We start from the raw sequence: 25,227 nt of genomic DNA, 5'->3' as shown, positions 1-25,227 counted from the left end.
TGTATTTTACCCCTGCCACCTTTAGAATTTGAAAAAGAGTATTCCAGTCAACATTGTCAAAAGCTTTCTCTAAGTCTACAAATGCTAGAAACGTAGGTTTGCCTTTTCTTAATCTTTCTTCTAAGATAAGTCGTAAGGTCAGTATTGCCTCACGTGTTCCAACATTTCTACGGAATCCAAACTGATCCTCCCCGAGGTCCGCATCTACCAGTTTTTCCATTCGTCTGTAAAGAATTCGCGTTAGTATTTTGCAGCTGTGACTTATTAAACTGATAGTTCGGTAATTTTCACATCTGTCAGCACCTGCTTTCTTTGGGATTGGAATTATTATATTCTTCTTGAAGTCTGAGGGTATTTCGCCTGTCTCATACATCTTGCTCACCAGCTGGTAGAGTTTTGTCATGACTGGTTCTCCCAAGGCCGTCAGTAGTTCTAATGGAATGTTGTCTACTCCCGGGGCCTTGTTTCGACTCAGGTCTTTCAGTGCTCTGTCAAACTCTTCACGCAGTATCGTATCACCCATTTCGTCTTCATCTACATCCTCTTCCATTTCCATAACATTGTCCTCAAGTACATCACCCTTGTATAAACCTTCTATATACTCCTTCCACCTTTCTGCCTTCCATTCTTTGCTTAGAACTGGGTTGCCATCTGAGCTCTTGATATTCATACACTTGGTTCTCTTCTCTCCAAAGGTCTCTTTAATTTTCCTGTATGCAGTATCTATCTTACCCCTAGTGAGATAAGCTTCTACATCCTTACATTTGTCCTCTAGCCATCCCTGTTTAGCCATTTTGCACTTCCTCTCGATCTCATTTTTGAGACGTTTGTATTCCTTTTTGCCTGCTTCATTTACTGCATTTTTATATTTTCTCCTTTCATCAATTAAATTCAATATTTCTTCTGTTACCCAAGGATTTCTAGCAGCCCTCGTCTTTTTACCTACTTTATCCTCTGCTGCCTTCACTACTTCATCCCTCAGAGCTACCCATTCTTCTTCTACTGTATTTCTTTCCCCTATTCCTGTCAATTGTTCCCTTATGCTCTCCCTGAAACTCTGTATAACCTCTGGTTCTTTCAGTTTATCCAGGTCCCATCTCCTTAATTTCCCACATTTTTGCAGTTTCTTCAGTTTTAATCTACAGGTCATAACCAATAGATTGTGGTCAGAGTCCACATCTGCCCCTGGAATTGTCTTACAACTTAAAACCTGGTTCCTAAATCTCTGTCTTACCATTATATCTATATCTATCTGATACCTTTTAGTATCTCCAGGGTTCTTCCACGTATACAACCTTCTTTTATGATTCTTAAACCAAGTGTTACCTATGACTAAGTTGTGCTCTGTACAAAATTCTACTAGGCGGCTTCCTCTTTCATTTCTTAGCCCCAATCCATATTCACCTACTATGTTTCCTTCTCTCCCTTTTCCTACACTCGAATTCCAGTCACCCATTACTATTAAATTTTCGTCTCCCTTCACTATCTGAATAATTTCTTTTATTTCATCGTACATTTCTTCAATTTCTTCGTCATCTGCAGAGCTAGTTGGCATATAAACTTGTACTACTGTAGTAGGTGTGGGCTTCGTATCTATCTTGGCCACAATAATGCGTTCACTATGCTGTTTGTAGTAGCTTACCCGCATTCCTATTTTCCTATTCATTATTAAACCTACTCCTGCATTACCCCTATTTGATTTTGTGTTTATAACCCTGTAATCACCTGACCAGAAGTCTTGTTCCTCCTGCCACCGAACTTCACTAATTCCCACTATATCTAACTTTAACCTATCCATTTCCCTTTTTAAATTTTCTAACCTACCTGCCCGATTAAGGGATCTGACATTCCACGCTCCGATCCGTAGAACGCCAGTTTTCTTTCTCCTGATAACGACATCCTCTTGAGTAGTCCCCGCCCGGAGTTCCAAATGGGGAACTATTTTACTTCCAGAATATTTTACCCAAGAGGATGCCATCATCATTTAATCATACAGTAAAGCTGTATGTCCTCGGGAAAAATTACGGCTGTAGTTTCCCCTTGCACAGCAAGGCCGTTTTGGTTAATGTTGCAAGGCCAGATCAGTCAATCATCCAGACTGTTGCCCCTGCAACTACTGAAAAGACTGCTGCCCCTCTTCAGGAACCACACGTTTGTCTGGCCTCTCAACAGATACCCCTCCGTTGTGGTTGCACCTACGGTACGGCCATCTGTATCGCTGAGGCACGCAAGCCTCCCCACCAACGGCAAGGTCCATGGTTCATGGGGGGGTGGAAATAAGTATGGCGTCTGGAAATTATTGGGTGCAAGAATCGTATAGCAGAAGAGAAAACATTATGACAAAGTACAAAGAATATACATCGTAATAACATTATTACTGAATAATTTTTAAAAAAATCCTCAAAATTATTCTGTAATAATGTTGTTACTATGTATATACTTTGAACTTTTTTTTAAAAAAAAAGAAATCCTTGAATGATTCAAATGGCTCTGAGCACTATGGGACTCAACATCTAAGGTTATCAGCCCCCTTGAACTTAGAACTACTTAAACCTAACTATCCTAAGGACATCACACACATCCATGCCTGAGGCAGGATTCGAACCTACGGCCGTAGCGGTCACGCGGTTCCAAACTAAAGTGCCTAGAACCGCACGACCACACCGGCCGGCAAAAGAAATCCTTAAAAAAAATTGTTCTGTAATAATGCATATTCTTTTTTCTTTGCGATAATGTTTTCTCTTCTGCTATACGATCCTTCCACCTAACAGTTTCCAGACGACATATTTGTTTACAAAATATTGCAAGTGAGCTGCTTCTGTGCTGGTAGCGATGTGTAGCGCTTTGCATTGGATCTCTGACTGCGCTTTCTTCGTAAGAGACTTTGTGGCTGGTTGGACTCGTAGTTGGAAGTTCGTCGCCAGCAGTGGTGGAAGTACTGTTGTGCAGTTGGAGGTGAACAGCCAGCAGTGATGGATGTTAAATATGAGACGTTAGCATTGATGGAGGGTAGGCTAACAATCTGTACATGCTCGACTTGGAGAATATTTTTCGTGATTATATACCTCTGCACTAGATGTCAATAAAGATTTATATTCGTGTTTGAACTGTATGACACATTATTAATGTAAAAAATACATTATTTGGTTTGCCACAAAATCTTTCCTTTACTAACCACATGCCTATTAGTAGTAGGAGGAGGAGGAGATTAGTGTTTAACGTCCCGTTGACAACGAGGTCATTAGAGACGGAGCGCAAGCTCGGGTGAGGGAAGAATGGGGAAGGAAATCGGCCGTGCCCTTTCAAAGGAACCATCCCGGCATTTGCCTGAAGTGATTTAGGGAAATCACGGAAAACCTAAATCAGGATGGCCTATTAGTGGTTAGTGGCTTTAGTAGTTAGAATCTTTTATTTAGTTGCCGGCCGCGGTGGTCTTGCGGTTCAAGGCGCGCAGTCCGGAACCGTGCGACTGCTACGGTCCCAGGTTCGAATCCTGCCTCGGGCATGGATGTGTGTGATGTCCTTAGGTTAGTTAGGTTTAAGTAGTTCTAAGTTCTAGGGGACTAATGACCACAGCAGTTGAGTCCCATAGTGCTCAGAGCCATTTGAACCATTTTTTTTTATTTAGTTGGCAGTATTGGCGCTCGCTGTATTGCAGTAGTTAGCGTAATGAAGATTTTTGTGAGGTAAAAGCTTAATGAAATGTATAGGTTATTGTTAAGATTTCTTTTTAGTTAGGGCCATTCTTTTGAATTAATTATTTGAAGTCAGGTTGTAATGTTTTTTGAGCAGTCCGTTGAGCTAGAATATTGTGGGTCAGTGTTGACATGATAATAAAAATGTAAAGGGAAAGAAGGCTCGGCACGTTCAGTTTTATTCAGCTGTTTCAGAATCAAATAACGTAGAAGTTTCATCTTCTCAGTCATTCTGCAATTTAAGTACAGACACATTCATTTAAATAAAGAAGTTTCAGTAGGACAGTATACATGTGCTGTGTTACGACAACGAAAAGAACTTGTGACCACCGTAGGTACTTTATTTTACTTATCTTACGTTTACCGTTAGATATTAGTTAAATTTTTTGTCAAAAGTAATCCTAAACCATGTTCTGAAATAGTGTCTTGTTTCTCCACTAGGCAGTGCCACAAATTCCTCCAAAACATTGTAACACAACACACACACAAATGTCATACTCACAAATGTAAATCCACCTGACGATGGATGTTTAAACCTTTGAAACGCGTCGTGAAGATAAATAAACAGTGACTGGTAACAGTAAACTTGTTGTTTCATTTAATAAATGGCTCTGAACACTATGGGACTTAGCCTTTGAGGTCATGAGTCCCGTAGAACTTAGAACTACTTAAACCTAACTAACCTAAGGACATCACTCACATCCATGCCCGAGGCAGGATTCGAACCTGCGACCGTAGCGGAAGCGCGTTTCATTTAATAGATTAATCTCAATTTTTGCCAGTTTAGATACTCTGTTCGGTCTGAGAAAACAATAATTCCTTCATTATCGCTTCGGGTACCATAGCGATAGGTTTTGCCCACCGTAGTACATCAGTGAGCAGCTAAAGAGCGACTGTGTTACGTTTGGCGTACAAAACACACATCGCGCCTGGTCCTCTCAGTAAAATTCCTCCTATTTAAAATTTGAGAGAACTAAATTTTCGTTCTGTAGCGCAGTGTGCGCTCATATGAAATTCCTGGAAGATTAAAACTGTGTACCACACGCAGAGCCAATCTCATCGTATTTGCCTTTCATGGGCAAGTGCTCTACCGACTGAGCTACACAAGCGCGACTGTCGAGCGCTCTTCACACCTTTACTCCCGCCAATATCTACAGGGTGTTACAAAAAGGTACGGCCAAACTTTCAAGAAACATTCCTCACACACAAATAAAGAAAAGAGGTTACGTGGACATGTGTGCGGAAACGCTTACTTTCCATGTTAGAGATCATTTTAGTTTCGTCAGTATGTACTGTACTTCCTCGATTCACCGCCAGTTGGCCCAATTGAAGGAAGGTAACGTTGACTTCGGTGCTTGTATTGACATGCGACTCATTGCTCTACAGTACTATCATCAAGCACATCGGTACGTAGCATCAACAGGTTAGTGTTCATCACGAACGTGGTTTTGCAGTCAGTGCAATGTTTACAAATGCGGAGTTTGCAGATGCCCATTTGATGTATGGATTAGCACGGGGCAATAGTCGTGGCGCGGTACGTTTGTATCGAGACAGATTTCCAGAACGAAGGTATCCCGAAGGGAAGACGTTCGAAGCAATTGATCGGCGTCTTAGGGAGCACGGAACATCCAGCCTATGACTCGCGACTGGAGAAGACCTAGAACGACGAGGACACCTGCAATGGACGAGGCAATTCTTCGTGCAGTTGACGATAACCCTAATGTCAGCGTCAAAGAAGTTGCTGCTCTACAAGCTAACGTCGACCACGTCGCTGTATGGAGAGTGCTACGGGAGAACCAGTTGTTTCCGTACCATGTACAGCGTGTGCACGCACTATCAGCAGCTGATTGGCCTCCACGGGTACACTTCTGCGAATGGTTCATGCAACAATGTGTCAATCCTCATTTCAGTGCAAATGTTCTCATTACGGATGAGGCTTCATTCCAACGTGATCAAATTGTAAATTTTCACAATCAACATGTGTGGGCTGACGAGAATCCGCACGCAATTGTGCAGTCACGTCATCAACACAGATTTTCTGTGAACGTTTGGGCAGGCATTCTTGGTGATGTCTTGATTGAGCCCCATGTTCTTGCACCTACGCTCAATGGAGCACGTTATCATGATTTCATAAGGGATACTCTACCTGTGCTGCTAGAACATGTGCCTTTACAAGTACGTCACAACATGTGGTTCATGCACGATGGAGCTCCTGCACATTTCAGTCGAAGTGTTTGTACGCTTCTCAACAACTGATTCGGTGACCGATGGATTGTCAGAGGCGGACCAATTCCATGGCCTCCTCGCTCTCCTGACCTCAACCCTCTTGACTTTCATTTATGGGGGCATTTGAAAGCTCTTGTCTACGCAACCCCGGTACCAAATGTAGAGACTCTTGGTGCTCGTATTGTGCACGGCTGTGATACAATACGCCATTCTCCAGGGCTGGATCAGCGCATCAGTGATTCCATGCGACGGAGGGTGGATGCATGTATCCTCGCTAACGGAGGACATTTTGAACATTTCCGGTAACAAAGTGTTTGAAGTCACGCTGGTGCGTTCTGTTGCTGTGTGTTTCCATTCCATGATTAATGTGCTTTGGAGGGAAGTAAAAAATAAACTCTAAGATGGAAAGTAAGCGTTTCCAGACAGATGTCCACATAACATATTTTCTTTCTTTGTGTGTGAGGAATGTTTCCTGAAAGTTTGGCCGTACCTTTTTGTAACAACCTGTATATCTACATAGATACTCCGCAAGCGAAAGTACGGTGCGTAGTGGATGGTACCCCGTACCGCTAACAGTCATTTCCTTTCCTGTTCAATTCGCACATAAAGCGTGGGGAAAACAACTTCCTATATGCTACCGTATGTGTCTTAATTTCTCGTATCTTATCTTCGTGGTCCTTACATGCAATGTATGTTAGCGCCAGTAGAATCGTTCTGCAGTCTGCTTCAAATGCAGGTGCTCTAAATTTTCTCAATAGTGTTTCTCGAAAAGAACGTCGCCTTCCCTCCTGGGATTCCCGCATGAGTTGCTGAAGCAACTCTGTAGCGCTTACATGATTTTCGAACCTACCGGCAACAAATCTAGTAGTCAGCCTTTGAACTGCTTCGATGTCTTTCTTCAGTCCGACGTGGTACGGATCCCTAACACTCGTGCAGTACTCAAGAATAGGTCGCACCAGCGCCCTATATGCAGTCGTCTCCTTTACAGGTGACCACTCTTTCCTAAAATTCTCCCAATAAACCGAAACCGACCATTCGCCTTCCCTACCACACTTCTCACATGCTCGATCCCTCTCAGATCGCTTTGCAGTGTTTCTCCCATATTTAAACGACTAGTAATACTGTACTCGAACATTACAGGTTTGATCTTCCTAGTCATCCGCATTAACTTAACATTTTTCCACTTCAAGGGCTAGCAGCCATACATCACACCAACTGGAAATTTTGTATACGTCGTCTTGTATCCTCCTGCAGTCACTCAACTTCGACACCTTACACTACCCCACGGCATCATCAACAAACAACAGCAGGTTGCTGCCCATCATCTCAGTGCTATCACATCTCCTGGAGCACTCCTGACTGTATACTTGCCTCGGATGAACACTCATCGTCGAGGACAACATACAGGGTTAATGCCGTCTCCTATCGCTAAAGTTCACAAATGCTCTCCTGCAAAACTTGCAAGACTAGATGTCTTGGAAAATAGGATATTACGAGGACATGGCCTAGCCACAGCTTGCGGGATGTTTTCAGATAGAAATTTTCACTCTCTCTTTCTCCGAATGAAATTTTGTCTTCTTCCACTCGTACAGCTACTGTTTTGCTACTGGTTTTGTATCCAAGTCATCTACAGTGTATTATCCTTCTTCAGGTCGCGTAAAAGCGTCACAACCGACAAACTTTATGAGCTATTCATTGCGGATTCCGACGCTGAAATAGAGTATTCAGGTGGGGGTGATGACAGTTCTGATGAAGAAGATGAAACCATTGACTATAGCGAACTCAATTCATAAAATGAGCTGAAGGTGATTGTAGGGAAGGAAGTAGTGGGCTTGCAAATGAGACGTATTTCATAGGAAGAGACAAAGAAGGTAAATGGAAAAACATCCTGCAATATTAGTAAAAGTAAAGCAAACAAAAAATCGTGAAAATTTTGTTTATTATAATAATGTTTGTAAATTTTACTCTTAATAAAAGAAACGATTTAAATTAAATAATAAAATAGAAATGCTATGTCTCATAAAGTGAGTAGACTTTTATAGACAGGTTGGATAAAAAGTACTGGTAACACGGTTATAATTATTACCAGACTTTACTGAGACACGTTCACCATATTACGTGCCCTCTCGTCCTGCATCTCAATCGCCTTCCTCCACCGACAGGGAAGGCACCGTAAACCAGCAGCGCATCCACCTCTGTCGACGTCTTGGAAGGGCTGTTCTATGGAACAGATGATGTGTTATCTTGCGTTGTAACACATGCCACGAAGAGGTTCCTTCATTTTGGCGGACGGGTCATAATCGCACGGTTTCATATCGGATCAAAACAGTGGATTGTGTATTTTTAAGCAGGAACCTGGAGGTGATGGGCAGGCTTCATCCCTCTGTAGTCCTCAGTGGTTCACAACCCCACAACAGGCTACAGCAGTCCAACCACACCACCGCTGCCCCGTGTTGAACCCAGGGTTATGGTGCAGCCCCCCCCCCCCCCAAGGTATGTCTCATACCAGACAAGCGTAACCCCGAATGTGCGCATGGTAGAGTAATTATGATGTACACGTATGTGGAGACAGTGTTTGCACAGCAATCGCCGACACAGCGTAACTGAGGCTCAATAAGGGGAACCAGCCCCCCTTTGCCGAGGCAGATGGAAAACCGCCTTAAAAACCATCCACAGGCTGGTCGGCATACTGGACCTCGGCACTAATCCGCCAGGCGGATTCGTGCCAGTGACCGGCACACCTTACCACTTGGGAAGCAGAGCGCTAGACAGCGCGCCTAGCCGGGCAGGCAAACAGTAGATGGTCCGGTATCTGTCATGTACTACAAACGTAGGAGCTCCTGCACGGGATTCGCCCTGTGGCCTTGTGCATTGTTGTGAATGATGATGGGATGCAGTGCCAGAAGGAAACACTGTCGTGTGCTCCCACTACGTGACACTTGAATCTTGATCAACGTGCACTGTTCATGTTTCCTAAACATACTGTTAGGGTGCTCGAACTGGCCTCCTGTACTGTCAGACAGTACACACAGTGACTGACTCAAACCTAGCCGTCACCGCTACTGGGCTACTTCACTCGACTTTGTACTATCTGCTACACACAGTGGGCATGCCATGTGACGCACGTCCTTCATGTTACAGTGGTGTTTCCACTACTTTTTATCCAACCCAAAAGAAAACAAGACGAATGGAAGAAAAGCAATAAACTGTTTATCATTTCAAACGTAATCGCCATAACTGTTAATACATTTATCCCACTATGAGTCAAGAAGGGTCAATGCCTTCATGGGAAAATATTTATAGTTTCCTGCTAGTTTTCTGCTAAACCATGATGGTACCCAGGAGTCCACATCTTCGGCTGATGCAAAATGACAGCCACAGACAACTTTCTTCACGGTTAAAAAAAATACGGAAATCTCTTGGAGAGAGATTGGGACTGAATGGTTGATGGGTCCCAACGAAACTTCTGCAGCGTAGTCGAAACACCCCTGGCAACATGTGCCGCCTATACACAGTTCTACTAGAAGCATGCCATATGTAGCAGAGAGTGTCAGCTAATCAATATGAACTGATAATAAAAGCCGACTGGAGTGGCCGAGCAGTTCTAGGCGCAACCGCTACGGTCGCAGGTTCGAATCCTACCTCGGGCATGGATGTGTGTGATGTCCTTCGGTTAGTTAGGTTTAAGCAGTTCTAAATTCTAGGATACTGGTGACCTCAGATGTTAAGTCCCATAGTGCTCAGAGCCATTTGAACCATTTTTTGATAACAAAATAATAATAAATGAATAATGAATAAATGAGATTGGTGTGGAGTGTAAAGTACGTTGAGTGCCCAACAACATTAAGAAGAATGTACGCGCCCGCTTGAGGGTTAACACTGCTGCTTTCTGCGATTCTAGCAGTCACTGTGTAATGCGAGCATAAAGTTTTTTCCCTGATTACAAAAATTTATTCCTAAGAAACTATGCGAGATACTGCTATGCGGTTCACTGCAATTGGTTTTACGGACACGCTTCTACGTGTGCTGTGAGAGCATCTGACGTCTTTTCCCTGTCTCTTCTTTCAGGTAGCGTAGTTTAGGAGTGCTGCTGTCCCAGTCGCGTCTATGCAGGGGGAAGCACAATGTGTTTTGTGATTTCCTAAGCCGGCCGCGGTGGTCTCGCGGTTCTAGGCGCGCAGTCCGGAGCCGTGCGACTGCTACGGTCGCAGGTTCGAATCCTGCCTCGGGCATGGATGTATGTGATGTCCTTAGGTTAGTTAGGTTTAATTAGTTCTAAGTTCTAGGGGACTGATGACCACAGCTGTTAAGTCCCATAGTGCTCAGAGCCATTTGCACCATTTGATTTCCTAAACACGGTCGCCTAATGCAGTTCGGCAACAGTTCTCAAGTGCCTGTTGTGGTGTTGACCAAAGATCGCTGTGCTACACCAAATGTGTTAACTTTCATCAGTACCACAGACATGAGCAACGTCTCGCAGAAAACCGCAATATTGAATGAGGGAGCCTGAAGAAGACACGCCCCCTTCAGCGATGAATGGGAGAAGCTGAAGAAGACGCGGCCTCTTTCTCAGCATATCAGCGCCCTCACACGGAGTTCAATATGGACCCCAGCATGGACTCGTTCTGCTTCAGTCATGACCCCATCTTAAGCAATCAACATTACTGAGTATGACCAGTGTTAGTCAAGTCTCACATGGATATGCAGTTTTGTAAATGTTGATCGTTTGCATTAAGTGATGCTTTAGTAGTCAGTGACACTGCAAGTCGGACGTTCATATCCTTGTTTTGGAAAGTTGACTATTGATTCTGCTGTGGCGTGCATACACAAATTCTGAGTGTGAGATATTATTATCGCGAGTGGTTGTTGAGAGCAGATGGACGCAGCCTGGCATGGAAACACCACAAATTGCTGCACATATCATGCGTATGTCCCCAAACCGATCATTTCCTGGTGAACCAAAGGAGGTCCTGAGGGAAAGAAAGACACCAGTTGAATATGTTTAGCAGTTAGACATATGTCTCTAACCATCTGTGGTTTGTAAATACTGTAGGTTTAATTAATTTATAATTATGAAATATTTTTTGTGTCTTAAACATGTATTTTTGTACTGCTGGGGGTAAAACATTTTCATTTGCGATGTTGTACTACCCATACCCTAAATAAATATACATGGTGGACCATTGATCGTGATCGGGTCAAATGTCTCACGAAATAAACGTCAGACGAAAAAACTACAAAGAATGAAACTTTTCTAGCTTGAAGGGGGAAACCAGATGGCGCTATGGTTGGCCCGCTAGATGGCGCTGCCATAGCTCAAACGGATATCAACTGCGTTTTTGTAAATAGGAGCCCTCATTTTTTATTACATATTTGTGTAGTATGTAAATAAATATGAATGTTTTAGTTGGACCACTTTTTTCCAATTGTGGTAGATGGCGCTATAATAGTCACAAACATATGGCTCACAATTTTAGACGAACAGTTGGTAACAGGTAGGTTTTTTTAAATTAAAATAAAGAATGTAGGTACATTTGAACATTTTATTTCGGTTGTTCCAATGTGATACATGTACCTTTGTGAACTTATCATTTCTGAGAACACATGGTGTAACAGCGTGATTACCTGTAAATACCACATTAATGCAATAAATGCTCAAAATAATGTCCGTGAACCTAAATGCATTTCGCAATACGTGTAACGACATTCCTCTCAACAGCGAGTAGTTCGCCTTCCGTAATGTTCGCACATGCATTGACAATGCGCTGACGCATGTTGTCAGGCGTTGTCGGTGGATCACTATGACAAATATCCTTCAACGTTCCCCACAGAACGAAATCCGGGGACGTCAGATACGGTGAACGTGCGGGCCATGGTATGGTGCTTCGACGACCACTCTACCTGTCACGAAATATGCTATTCAATACTGCTTCAACCGCATGCGAGCCATGTGCCGGACATTCATCATGTTGGAAGTACATCGCCATTCTGTCATGCAGTGAAACATCTTGTAGTAAAATCGGTAGAATATTACGTAGGAAATCAGCATACATTGCACCATTTAGACTGCCATCGATAAAATGGGGGCCAATTATCCTTCCTCCCATAATGCTGCACCATACATTAACCATCCAAGGGCGCTGATGTTTCACTTGTCGCAGCCATCATGGATTTCCCGTTGCCCAGTAGTGCATATTATGCTAATTTACGTTACCGCTGTTGGTGAATGCCGCTTCTTCGCTAAATAGAATGCGTGCAAAAAATCTGTCATCGTCCCGTAATTTCTCTTGTGCCCATTGGCAGAACTGCACACGACATTCAAAGTCATCGCCATGCAATTCCTAGTGCATAGAATTATGGTACGGGTTCAAACGATGTTGATGTGGCATTATCAACACAGACGTTTTTGAGATTGCCGATTCTCGCGCAATTTGTCTGCTACAGATGTGCGGATTAGCCGCGACAGCAGCTGAAACACCTTCTTGGGCATCATCATTTGTTGCAGGTCGTGGCTGACGTTTCACACGTGGCTGAACAGTTCCTGTTTCCTTAAATAACGTAACTATCCGGCGAACGGTCCGGACACTATGATGATGTCGTCCAGGATACCGAGCAGCATACATAGCACATGCCCGTTGGGCATTTTGATGACAATAGCCATACATCAACAGGATATCGACATTTTCCGCAATTGGCAAACTGTACATTTAACAGGGGTAATGTATTACGAAGCAAATACCGTCCGCACTGAGGAATGTTACGTGATACCACGTATTTATACGTTTGTGACTATTACAGCACCATGTATCACAAAGCGAAAAAAGTGGTCCAACTAAAACATTCATATTTCTATACGTACTACACGAATATGTAATAAAAAATGGGGGTTCCTATTCAAAAAAACGCAGTTGATTTCCATTTGACCTATGGCAGCGCCATCTAGCGGGCAAACCATAGCGCCATCTTTTTCCCCCTTCAAGCTAGACGAGTTTCTTTCTTTGTAGTTTTTTCGTTTGATGCTTATTTCGTGAGATATTTGGCCCGGTCACTATTAGTGGACCAGCCTGTATACTAAAGATCAGAATGACTTTTAAACCGATTTTGAATGAGTTATATTCAATAAGTAATGCAAAACTTTTTTTCCGTGAAAGCAAGTTGGTGTCATTCAGAATTCCAATACACCATTTTATTTCCCACTCTTTTGGAAAAAAAAGTTATTTTCTTTTCAACATAATCTCCAACCAAAGTGACGGCCTTACGCCACTGTACTTGGAGGGCCCAAATACCCACATGGTACCACTCTAACAGTTGACTTCGTATCCAACGTCTTGCTGCCTCAGAAACCTCCCCAGTATCCCCACACTGCTTCCCTTGGAGTGCATCCTCCATTCGGCCAAATAGATGGAAGTCGGAACATCCGAGATTCGGGCTATAGGGTGGATGAGGAAGAATAGTCCAATGAAGTTTTGCGAGATCCTCTCGGGCGCGCAGACTTGTGTGAGGCTATGCATTGTCATGCGGAAGGGGAAGTTCGTTTGCATTTTTGGTGACAAGCACGCTGAAGTCGTTTCTTCAGTTTCCTTGTGGTACCCCAATACACCTCAGCGTTGATCGTTGCTCCAGTGTTCCAGAAGATCGTTGCCATGACTTACTAACTGAAGATGCTACTTTGAACATTGTCTCCAGAAGAAAATTGGTGTGCCACCTCTCCATCGATTGGTGTTTTGTTTCAGTTTCTGTTTCATCGTCTGTGACGATGTTCAACAAAAAAAATTCACAATCAGCGTCGTAAGGCACAAGCATGATGGTCTTTCATTGTTCTTTAGTTTTCTGTTAGGCAGCGAGAAACGCAGTGGGCACATCCTTTAAGTATGTGAACCAGTGGAAGAGTGTGTCAGCACTACCAGCAGAGACATCCAGTTGTGCAGCAGGGTGGTCGAGTGAGAATGTCCTCATGTTCCAGCATTGCAGAAGTCACAACTGCCTGCAGCCAGCCGGCACGTGGGAAATCGGACAGATTTGTGCGACATTGTTGCAATGATGATAGACAACTTGTTCGACGACTCACCATTCTTCTATTCACTGCTATGTCTCTGTAGATGTTCTGCAAGCACCTATAAATATCAGTGAGGCTCTGGATTTCCGAAGAATGAAAGTGAGTGTCAGCTCTCTCCTTTGAAAGCGCCTCTGTTACAGACGCCATTTTGAAGGCTACGTATGGCATCGTCGGAATTTCATGAAACCCTGCAGGGGCTGAAGCGGGAATATTCCATAATGTCCTACAAGAAATTCCGCATTTTTTCACCAGAAACTGGCTAAGAAAAGAAATGTTTTGCGTTGCTTTTTGAAAGCCTCTCATACAAAGCTATCACCATCATTTCATCCCGTTGTAAAGAATTTAAATGTGTGAATTACACTACTGGCCATTAAAATAGCTACCCCAAGAAGAAATGCAGATGATAAACGGGTATTCATTGGACAAATATATTATACTAGAACTGACATGTGATTACATTTTAGCCGGCCACGGTGGACGTGCGGTTCTAGGCGCTTCAGTCCAGAACTGTGGGACTGCTACGGTCGCAGGTTCGAATCCTGCCTCAGGCATGGATGTGTGTGATGTTCATAGGTTAGTTAGGTTTAAGTAATTCTAAGTTCTAGGGGACTGATGACCTAAGATGTTAAGTCCAATAGTGCTCAGAGCCGTTTGAACCATTTTTGAGTACAAAAAATCAAATGGCTCTGAGCACTATGGGACTTAACATCTGTGGTCATCAGTCCCCTAGAACTTAGAACTACTTCAACCTAACTAACCTAAAAACATCACACACATCCATTCCAGAGGCAGGATTCGAACCTGCGACTGTTGCTGTCGCGCAGTTCCGGACAAAGCGCCTAGAGCCTCTAGAAGCGTTTTGATTACATTTTCACGCAATTTGGTTGCATGGATCCTGAGAAATCACTACCCAGAACAACCACCTCTGGCCGTAACAACGACCTTGATACTCTTGGACATTGAGTCAAACAGAGCTTCGAAAGCGTGTACAGGTACAGCTGCCCATGCGGCTTCAACACGATACCACAGTTAATCAAGAGTAACGAATAGCGTATTGTGAGGAGCCAGTTGCTCGGCCACCATTGGCCAGACGTTTTCAATTGGTGAGGTATCTGGAGAATGAGCTGGCCAGGGCAGCAGTCGAACATTTTCTGTATCCAGAAAGGCCCGTACAGGACCTGCAACATGCGGTCGCGCATTATCCTGCTGTAACGTAGTGTTTCGCAGGGATCGAATGAAGGGTAGAGCCACGGGTCGCAACACGTCTGAAATGTAACTTCCACTGTTCAAAGTGCCGTCAATGCGAACAAGAGGTGACCGGGACGTGCAACCAATGGCACCCCATACCATCACGCCAGGTGATAAGACCAGTATGGCGATGACGAATACACGCTCCCAATGTGCGTTCACCGCAATGTCACCAAACACGGATGCGACCATCATGATGCTGTAAAAAGAACATCGATTCATCCGAAAAATGACGCTTTGCCATTCGTGCACCCAGGTTCGTCGTTGAGTACACCATCGCAGGCGCTCCTGTCTGTGATGCAGCGTCAAGAGTAACCGCAGCCATGGTCTCCGAGCCGATAGTCCACGCCTGCTGCAAACGTCGTCGAACTGTTCGTGCAGATGGTTGTTGTGTTGCTAACGTCCCTATCTGTTGACTCAGAAATCGAGACGTGGCTGCACGATCCGTTACAGCCATGCGAATACGATGCCTGTCATCTCGACAGCTAGTGATACGAGGCCGTTGGGATCCAGCACGGCGTTCCGTATTACCCTTCTGAACCCACCGATTCCATATTCTGCTAACAGTCATTTGATCTCGACCAACCCGAGCAGCAATGTCGCGATACGATAAATCGCAATCGCGATAGGCTACAATCCGACCTTTATCAAAGTCGGAAACGTGATGGTGGGCATGTCTCCTCCTTACAAGAGGCATCACAACAACGTTTGACCAGGCAATGCCGGTCAACTGCTGTGTGTGTATGAGAAATCGGTTGGAAACTTTCCTCATGTCAGCACGTTGTAGGTGTCGCCACCGGCACCAACCTTGTGTGAATGCTCTGAAAAGCTAATAATTTGCATATCACAGCATCTTCTTCCTGTCGGTGACATTTCGCGTCTATAGCACGTCACCTTCGTGGTGTAGCAATTTTAATGGCCAGTAGTGTATTATTGATCCTCTGCTTTACCCAATCTATACAACACTATTTGGAAGGCAATCTGAGCTGCCTTCTTAGATTGTTTGCAGATCATGTTGTAAGTCACCATCTCGTGAAGTCATCAGATAATCTCAACCAATTACAAAATATTATAGACAAGATATTTGTGAGGTGCGAAAAGTGGCAGTTGATTCTAAGTAATGAGAAGTGTGAAGGTATCCACATGATTACTAAAAAGAATTCGCCAATCTCTCTTACATGATAAATCACACAGATCTAAAGACTGCATATTCAACTTAATACCTAGAGATACAATTACGAATAACTTACACTGGAACCATCGCATAGAAGATGTTGTGGAGAAAGTGAACCAGAGATTGAGTTTTATTCACAGAACACTTAGAAGATGCAACACAGAAGAGACTGCGTGCGCTTGATAGCGCACTCTCTTCTGGAGTATTTCAGCGCAATCTGGGATCCTTACTGGACTCGGTTGAAGGAAGACATCGAAAAACTTCAAAGAAGGGTAGCTATTGCTGTATTATCATCAAATAAGGAAGAGAGTGTCATGGACACGTAAATCAAATTAGGGTGGCAATAGTTAAAACGATTCTGTTTTTCGTTGCAGTGAGATCTTCTAATAAAATTTAATTCGCCAACTTTTTCTCTGAATGCGAAAATATTCTGCTAAGGAACACCTACATATGGAAAAATTAACATCAGAGTAAAAGTAATAATAATACTAAAGAGCAAAGAAAGGGCAATTGGAAGAACTAAAAGCGAACTTGAAAAGAAGAAAGTGGCGGAAATTAAGGGTATCTTAAAAAAGTGATATCTCTGATTTTATCAGACATTTAAGAGCTGACTTGGCTTACACAGCTCTGAAGATTGCGAAATATTTCCAAATATTTTGATCAACTTCTTATCTTTCCAGAACCAATCCATAAATTGGAATTGTCAAAAAGTCATGAAAATCGAGAAGAAGATTTAACTCTGAATACCAAAGACATTCAAGAACTATTTACAACCTTAAGAAACAGTAAAGTAAGTAGAGAAGACTCTACAACAGAAGGACATTTGAAATGATCACTACCAAAAATTTTAAAACAGCTTAAGTTAATTTTTGAGGAAATCTAGAAAACAGAAAAAATTCCCAGAGGCCTGGAACGAAGCCTTCATACATTTACCACACAGGAGAGGCAATAACCAAGATGTTAAAAGCTAAAGAGTAAACTCTTTGTGAACTGCTGTATATAAAATATTATCTTATATTTTACTAAGTGGAATAGAAACAACACTGGACAGTCATTTACTCAAATATGAAGGTGATTAGGAAGGGCAGAAATGTTTGACCATAGATCACTGAAGGGGCGACATTATTACTAAACCATAGTAAATTTTACTACTCCATATTTTCCTCAGAAGAAGTCATAATTTGCAGTTTATGCACTAGTTAATTACAATTATAAAACCTCATATTGTTCATCACACAAAAAAGTAGAAAGTGTCCTTTTTACGCCCTATAATGACAATAATAAATTGTTGGGAACCACGAATTGATAATGACTTCAGTTGTAAGTTTTTATGAAACTTTAGTAATCTAGGGTTAATCTAAAATCAATTCTTTGCCTCTGATCACTGAATACAAAAGATATTGTAGTGTTCAATTATTATTGATTTCTCCATCTTAAGACTACTGCAATTAATTAAAGAGAATTTTACTCCTTATTTAGTAGTAATCTTTGCTGATTTCAAAAAGGCCTTTGATTTCGTTGATGTAAAAACTATGAGCCCACATAAAGTAATTGCAGAATACTGTGTAAAGTCTAAATTAGAAAATGTAATTCGTCAAATACATACAGACACAGTAAGTGAAGTGAAATTTATGTAAGAAATATCTCAGCCCTTCAAAATGAATGGAGATGATGGGCTATCCCCAATTTTCGTAATCGTATTCTAGTAAAAATACTGTGTAAATTTGGAATGGAAAAATCTATGAATATAAGATTTGACGAATAGGATTGGGAAAAGAAACAAATATACTGGAATAAAATGTCTCACATTTGCAGATGACTTTGCTGTATTTCCTAAAAATTTGAGATCTGCTGTAACACAACTTACTCTCTTAGAAGAGATAACCAGTAGGACTGGCTTTAGAATTACTGTAGAGAGAAACAAATATCTTATGAACATTAAAAAGGCACAGAAAAATGTTTGACAATAGATATTGTTCAAATTGTACAGGTTAAAAAATTTAAATGTCTTGGTGAAATAATCTAAGAAACGATTTGGAAAAATCTGCATAGAGGAAAGGATATATAAACTGGGAAGAGGAAACGTGATAACATTTTACAACAAGAAATACCTGTCTAAAATAAGAAAAAGAAACAGAAATAAGGTTTTACAACACAGTAGAGAAACTAGAATGTCTGTGTATACAAGAGTATGTCTATCATGAAACTATAATTTAGGTAAATCAGACATACTAGAAGATCGAATTATGAGGAAGCTGTTACGCCCACAAAAAACTGTGTAAGATTAGAAATAGTGTAGTAATGATGAAATTTATCGAAACAGAAAAGGCATATGAATTAGTAATGAGGAAAAGGAGACGTACTTTTGGGCAGTTATGCTGGATAAAAGACAGTAGATCAATCAAAACGAGCTTCAGATATCTCTGGAATAAGAAGTCAATAAATATTTGGTTTCACGATGGAAAAAGGTATTAAGGAAAAAAATACTTTAAAAGCTGAAGAAACAGCTGACAGAGATGTGTTTAGGGAAAGAGTATTGTATGTGCAAGGATTCCAAGAGAAGACAGTGGAAAAAAACTGGACTGAAATGTTGAGAACATAAGAAGAAAAAAATAGTGAAAAGGCTAAAGGGTAATGGATGAAAAGAAACAAAAAACAATAAAGAAAATAACTTGGCACATTGCCATTAATTGGCGCATCCAAGATGATAATATTATTACTATTACTATTTCTTTTGTTTCTCAGACATTATGTCTGGTTAAAAATGGAAAGTGATGCAGACCTTGATCAAATGTGACTTCCTTTTAATGGTGTGGTATATGTTACATTGCATTTAGGAACTTTCAGGTATATGAACATGTATCAATAATTACGGATTTCTGTAGTAATATATGTATGTTTGTATGTAGCTGTATTGCGTTGATGTACTGGTGGATATTGTGTGGTATGACTCCTGTAGTTGATAGTATAATTGGTATAATGCAAACTTTATCCTGATGCCACATGCCCTTGACTTCCTCAGTCAGTTGGATGTATTTTTCAATTTTTTCTCCTGTTTTCTTTTGTATGTTTGTGGTATTGGGTATGGATATTTCGATTAGTTGTGTTAATTTCTTCTTTTTAATGGTGAGTATGATGTCAGGTTTGTTATGTGGTGTTGTTTTATCTGTTATAATGGTTCTGTTCCAGTATAATTTGTATTCGTCATTATCCAGTACATTTTGTGGTGCATTCTTGTAAGTGGGAACATGTTTTATTAGTTTATGTTGTATGGCAAGTTGTTGATGTATTATTTTTGCATACATTGTCATCTCTTCTGGTGTATTCTGTATTTGCTAGTATTGTACATCCGCTTGTGATGTGATCTACTGGTTATATTTGTTGTTTGCAAAGTCTGCATTTATCTGTTGTGGTATTGGGATTTTTAATAATATGCTTGCTGTAATATCTGGTGTTTATTGTTTGATCCTGTATTGCAATCGTGAATCCTTCTGTCTCACTGCATGTTTTGCCTTTTCTTAGCCATGTGCTGGATTCATCTTGATCATGTGTGGCTGTGTTAGATGATACGGGTGCTTGCCATGTACTGTTTTCTTTTTCCAATTTTCTTTGTATCTGTTGATGTTATGTGATCTAAAGGGTTGTAGAAGTGGTTATGAAATTGCAATGGTGTAGCCGATGTATTTATATTAGTGATTGCTTTGTGTATTTTGCTAGTTTCTGCTCGTTCTATAAAGAATTTTCTTAAATTGTCTACCTGTCCATACTGTAGGTTTTTTATGTCCATAAATCCCCTTCCTCCTTCTTTTCTGCTTAATGTGAATCTTTCTGTTGCTCAACATATGTCATGTATTCTACATTTGTGGCATTATGATCGTGTAAGTGTATTGAGTGCTTCTAGTTCTGTGTTACTCCATTTCACTACTCCAAAAGGAGTAGGTCAGAACTGATATAGCATAAGTATTTATAGCTTTTCCTATTATTATTATTATTATTATTATTATTATTATTATTAAGGAACTGAATTTGGCATCTGATGATGAACTGGCCCATTAGAGAAAAATATTAATACTAATAATAATAATAGTGAGAGAAATTGGAGTTCGCAGAGAAAGATTTGTCATTCGATTTTACCACTTTACATTCACAAGTGGAATGGCAGAGAGAGAGAGAGAGAGAGAGAGAGAGAGAGAGAGAGAGAGAGAGAGGGAGGGAGGGAGAGGGAGAGGGAGAGGGAGGGAGGGAGGGAGGGAGTGTTTTAAATTTGTTTTATGAACCCTCTGTCAAGAACGTAAGTGTGAATTGTGTAGTAGTCATGCAGATGAAGGCGAGCTCACCGTCCCAGCCGCCTGTGCCCTTGCAGTGCCGCGCCGTCAGGACCCAACCAGGCGCCACCAGACTTCCGGAGCAGTCTTCATACCCCTGCTTGTCTTTGGTGATGAGGTACACGGCGAAAGGATACAGTCCCACGTGTGTCTGGAATCCTCCGAATATCCGGTTTGCGGCAAACTCCTCGCGTTTCCGTTCGCGTCGCATTCCTTCCAAGGCCGCCTTCCCCTCCCGAATCTCCTCCGGCGTGTTGTAGCCACAGCTCACGAGCGCGACGACAGCGCTCCATATGGCCAGTCGCCACACTAGCAACATGACCCGTCGATACACAATTCAGTCACGAAAATCAATTTTTCCTTCCTCCAAACAATGAGAAAACAGGAGTAGCCACCTCAGTGTACGGCGGTTTGAACTGCGAGGAGCGTTACTCTAAATTTTCATCGTCCGTTCAGCACGTCAAAGCGGCGGTGAATATGAAAACATCACTCAACAAGATTTAGCTCGTTCTGCAGTTATTCAGCTGTTCTGTGGTCTCAGCTGTGGACTACGTATTATCTCTGGCGCGCTCATATCGTGGGGATATCTATGGACTCAAACATAGAGTATATCTACATCCACGTCTACATTACTACTCTGCGATCACACTGAAGTGCCTAGCAGAGCATTCATTGAATTACCTTCAAGCTATTTCTCTACCGTTCCACTCACGAACAACGAGCAGGAAAACCAAATCGTTAAAGCTTTCTGTGCGTCCTCTGATTCATCCCATTTCATTCTGAAGATCATTTCTCCCTGTTTATGTGGGCACCAGCAAAATATCTTCGCATTGAGAGGAGGAAGCTGATGATAGAAATTTCATGAGAACGTCCTATCGCAATGAAAAACGTCTTTGTTTAAATCACAGCCACCCCATTTCGCGTTATCATTGCCCTGAGACTTTCACTCCTATTTCGCTATACTACAAAACGAGTTGTCCTTCTTTTGAACTTTTCGGTGTCTTCCGTTAATTCTATCGTATATGGAACCTACAATGCGCAGCAGTACTCGAGAAAAGGACGGGAAAGAGTAAAGTGACGGTAGAACTGTTGCACTTTTTTAAGTGTTCTGCCAATAAATCCCTGTCTTTCGTTCGCGCAGATCTTATTTTCTACATATAAATCTACATATACATGACTACTCTGCGATTCAGAATTAAGTGTCTGTCACAGGGTTTATCGAAACACCTTTAAGCTGCTACCCTACCGTTCCACTCACCAAAAGCTCGCGGGAGAAAGAAAGACTTAAATCTTTTCGCGCGAATTCTGGTTTCTCTTGTTTATTTTTATGATCACTTCTCCCTGTGCAGGTGGTCGCCAACAAAATATTTTCAAACTCTGAGGAAGAAACTGGTGATTGAAATTTCATGAAGAGGTCCTGCCACACCGTTAAACGCCTTTGTTTTAATGTCTGGCACTGTAATACGTGTATCATAATCCGTGGCAACCTCTCCACTGTTAAGCGATAATACAAAATGAGCTGCCTTCTTCGAAATTCTTTGATGTCCTCCATCAAACCTATCTCCAGAGGAGGATAGACAAGCGTAGCGTAGGCAGTCTCTTTAGTAGATCTGTTCCATTTTCTGAGTGTTCTGCCAATAAATCGCAGTCTTTGGTTCGCCTTACCCACAACAGAGTACTTGGTGGCTCAACACAAAAGTTTTGTCTCAAGTACAGATAGTGTTGAGGATCAGTGGACAAAGTTCAGAACCATCGTACAGTATGCATTAGATGAGTATGTGCCAAGCAAGATCGTAAGAGATGGAAAACAGCCACCGTGGTACAACAACCGAGTTAGAAAACTGCTGCGGAAGCAAAGGGAACTACACAGCAAACATAAACATAGCCAAAGCCTTGCAGACAAACAAAAATTGCGCGAAGCGAAATGTAGTGTAAGGAGCGCTATGCGAGAGGCGCTCAATGAATTCGAAAGTAAAGTTCTATGTACCGACTTGGCAGAAAATCCTAAGACATTTTGGTCTTGTGTCAAAGCGGTAGGTGGATCAAAACAAAATGTCCAGACACTCTGTGACCAAAATGGTACTGAAAAAGAGGATGACAGACTAAAGGCCGAAATACTAAATGTCTTTTTCCAAAGCTGTTTCACAGAGGAAGACTTAACTCTAGTTCCTTCTCTAGATTGTCGCACAGATAACGAAATGGTAGATATCGAAACAGATGACAGAGGGATAGCAAAACAATTAAAGTCGATCAAAAGAGGAAAGGCTGCTGGACCTGATGGGATACCAGTTCGATTTTACACAGAGTACGCGAAGGAACTTGCCCCCGTTCTTGCAGCGGTGCACCGTAGGTCCCTAGAAGAGCGTAGCGTTCCAAAGTATTGGAAAAGGGCACAGGTCATTCCTGTTTTCCAGAAGGGACGTCGAGCAGAACTTTAGACCAATATCTCTAACGTCGATCAATTGTAGCATTTTGGAACACGTATTATGTTCGAGTATAATGACTTTGCTGGAGACTAGAAATCTACTCTTTAGGAATCAGCATGGGTTTCGAAAAAGATGATGGTATAAAACCCAGCTTGCGCTATTCGTCCACGAGACTCAGAGGGCCATGGACACGGGTTCCCAGGTAGATGCCGTGTTCCTTGACATCCACAAGGCGTTTCATACAGTTCCTCACAGTCGTTTAATGCACAAAGTAAGAGCATATGGACTATCAGACCAATTGTGTGATTGGATTGAAGAGTTCCTAGATAACAGAACACAGCAGATCATTCTCAATGGAGAGAAGTCTTCCGAAGTAAGAGTGATTTGAAGTGTGCCACTGGGGAGTGTCGTAGGACCGTTGCTATTCACAATATATATATATATATATATATATATATATATATATATATATGACATTGTGGATAACATCGGAAGTTCACTCAGGCTTTTTGCGGATGATGCTGTAGTATATCGAGAGGTTGTAACAATGGAAAATTGTACTGAAATGCAGGAGGATCTGCAACGAATTGACGCATGGTGCAGGGAATGGCAATTGAATCTCAATGTAGACAAGTGTAATGTGCTGCGAATACGTAGAAAGAAATATCCATTATCATTTAGTTACAATATAGCAGGTCAGCAACTGGAAGCAGTTAATTCCATAAATTATCTGGGAGTAGGCATTAGGAGTGATTTAAAATGGAATGACCATATAAATCGTCGGTAAAGCAGATGCCAGACTGAGATTCACTGGAAGGATCCTAAGGAAATGCAATTCGAAAACAAAGGAAGTAGGTTACAGTACACTTGTTCACCCACTAGAAGAGATAGGAAAGACACAACGGAGAGCAGCGCGCTTCGTTACAGGATCATTTAGTAATCGCGAAAGCGTTACGGAGATTATAGATAAACTCCAGTGGAAGACTCTGCAGGAGAGACGCTCAGTAGCTCGGTACAGGCTTTTGTTGAAATTTCGAGAACATACCTTCACAGAGGAGTCAAGCAGTATATTGCTGCCGCCTACGTATTTCTCGCGAAGAGAGCATGAGGATAAAATCAGTGAGATTAGAGCCAACACAGAGGCTTACCGACAATCTTTCTTTCCACGAACAATACGAGACTGGAATAGGAGGGAGAACCGATAGCGGTACTCAAAGTACGCTCCGGCACACACCGACAGGTGGCTTGTGGAGTATGGATGTAGATGTGCATGAACATTATCTATGTGATTGTTCCAGTTGAAGTAATTCGTAACTGTAATCCATAAGTATTTAGTTCTATTCACAGCCTTTAGATTTGTGCGATTTACCGTGCAACCGAAATTTAGCGGATTCATTTTATTAGGTCTACTCCTACGGATGATTTCTCACTTTTCATTATTTAGGATCATTTGCCACTTTGCACGCTATATCGATATCTTGTCTAAATCATTTTAAATTGGTTTTGATCAGGTGATGACATTAAAAGACGGTAAATGAGAGCATCATGTGCAAACAATATCACGTAACCTGACGTGGGTCGCGATATTCTTTAAAGTCTCACGCTTAAATCAGAGATTGAGCGGTATTTTCGGTAACCAGCTGTGGTTGGAGACAGTACAGAATGACTCGGAGATTAGGCTAAGGAGATAGAGATGATGCCAGGGTAAATGAGACTCTGCGTTGGTCTGCTTTTCATTGCTTCTTCACGTATTAGCAAGGAACATTCAGAAGAGCGCATGCACTACTTCATAACTTCAGAAAGCGTAGAAGACAGATGAGCTTTATAACCAATTACCAGATCAAATGGCTATCTCGGCTTATAACTTTGTTAATAGTTGTAAGTAGGCTGTTTAGGTTTTCTTATTGGTAACGCCACGCAGCGCTCTGTATAAAAAAACAATGGCAGTTGGAGGTGAGCCGCCAGCAGTGGTGGACGTGGGGAGAGAGATGGCGGAGTTTTGAAATTTGTAAGAATTGGTGTCATGAACTGCTATATATATTATGACTAGTGAGGTAAATACATTGTTTGTTCTCTA

At 41.9% G+C, this 25,227-nt stretch overlaps 1 protein-coding gene across 1 annotated transcript in view; it reads right to left on the bottom strand.

Annotated features, from left to right (window-relative positions):
* LOC126291505 (chymase-like) overlaps positions 1 to 21,043 on the bottom strand; it is a 58,261-nt gene extending 37,218 nt beyond the window's left edge. The window contains exon 1 of the mRNA XM_049985011.1: positions 20,737 to 21,043. Within this exon, the coding sequence (XP_049840968.1) occupies positions 20,737 to 21,043 (307 nt within the window). The remainder of the gene's footprint in view (positions 1 to 20,736) is intronic.
* Between the last annotated feature and the right edge of the window lie 4,184 nt (positions 21,044 to 25,227).

This window comes from Schistocerca gregaria, chromosome 9 (assembly GCF_023897955.1).
Source record: "Schistocerca gregaria isolate iqSchGreg1 chromosome 9, iqSchGreg1.2, whole genome shotgun sequence".
Classification (NCBI taxonomy): Eukaryota; Metazoa; Arthropoda; class Insecta; order Orthoptera; family Acrididae; genus Schistocerca; species Schistocerca gregaria.
Note: the sequence above shows the minus strand (reverse complement) of the source record. Positions and strands in the feature narration are given on the sequence as shown.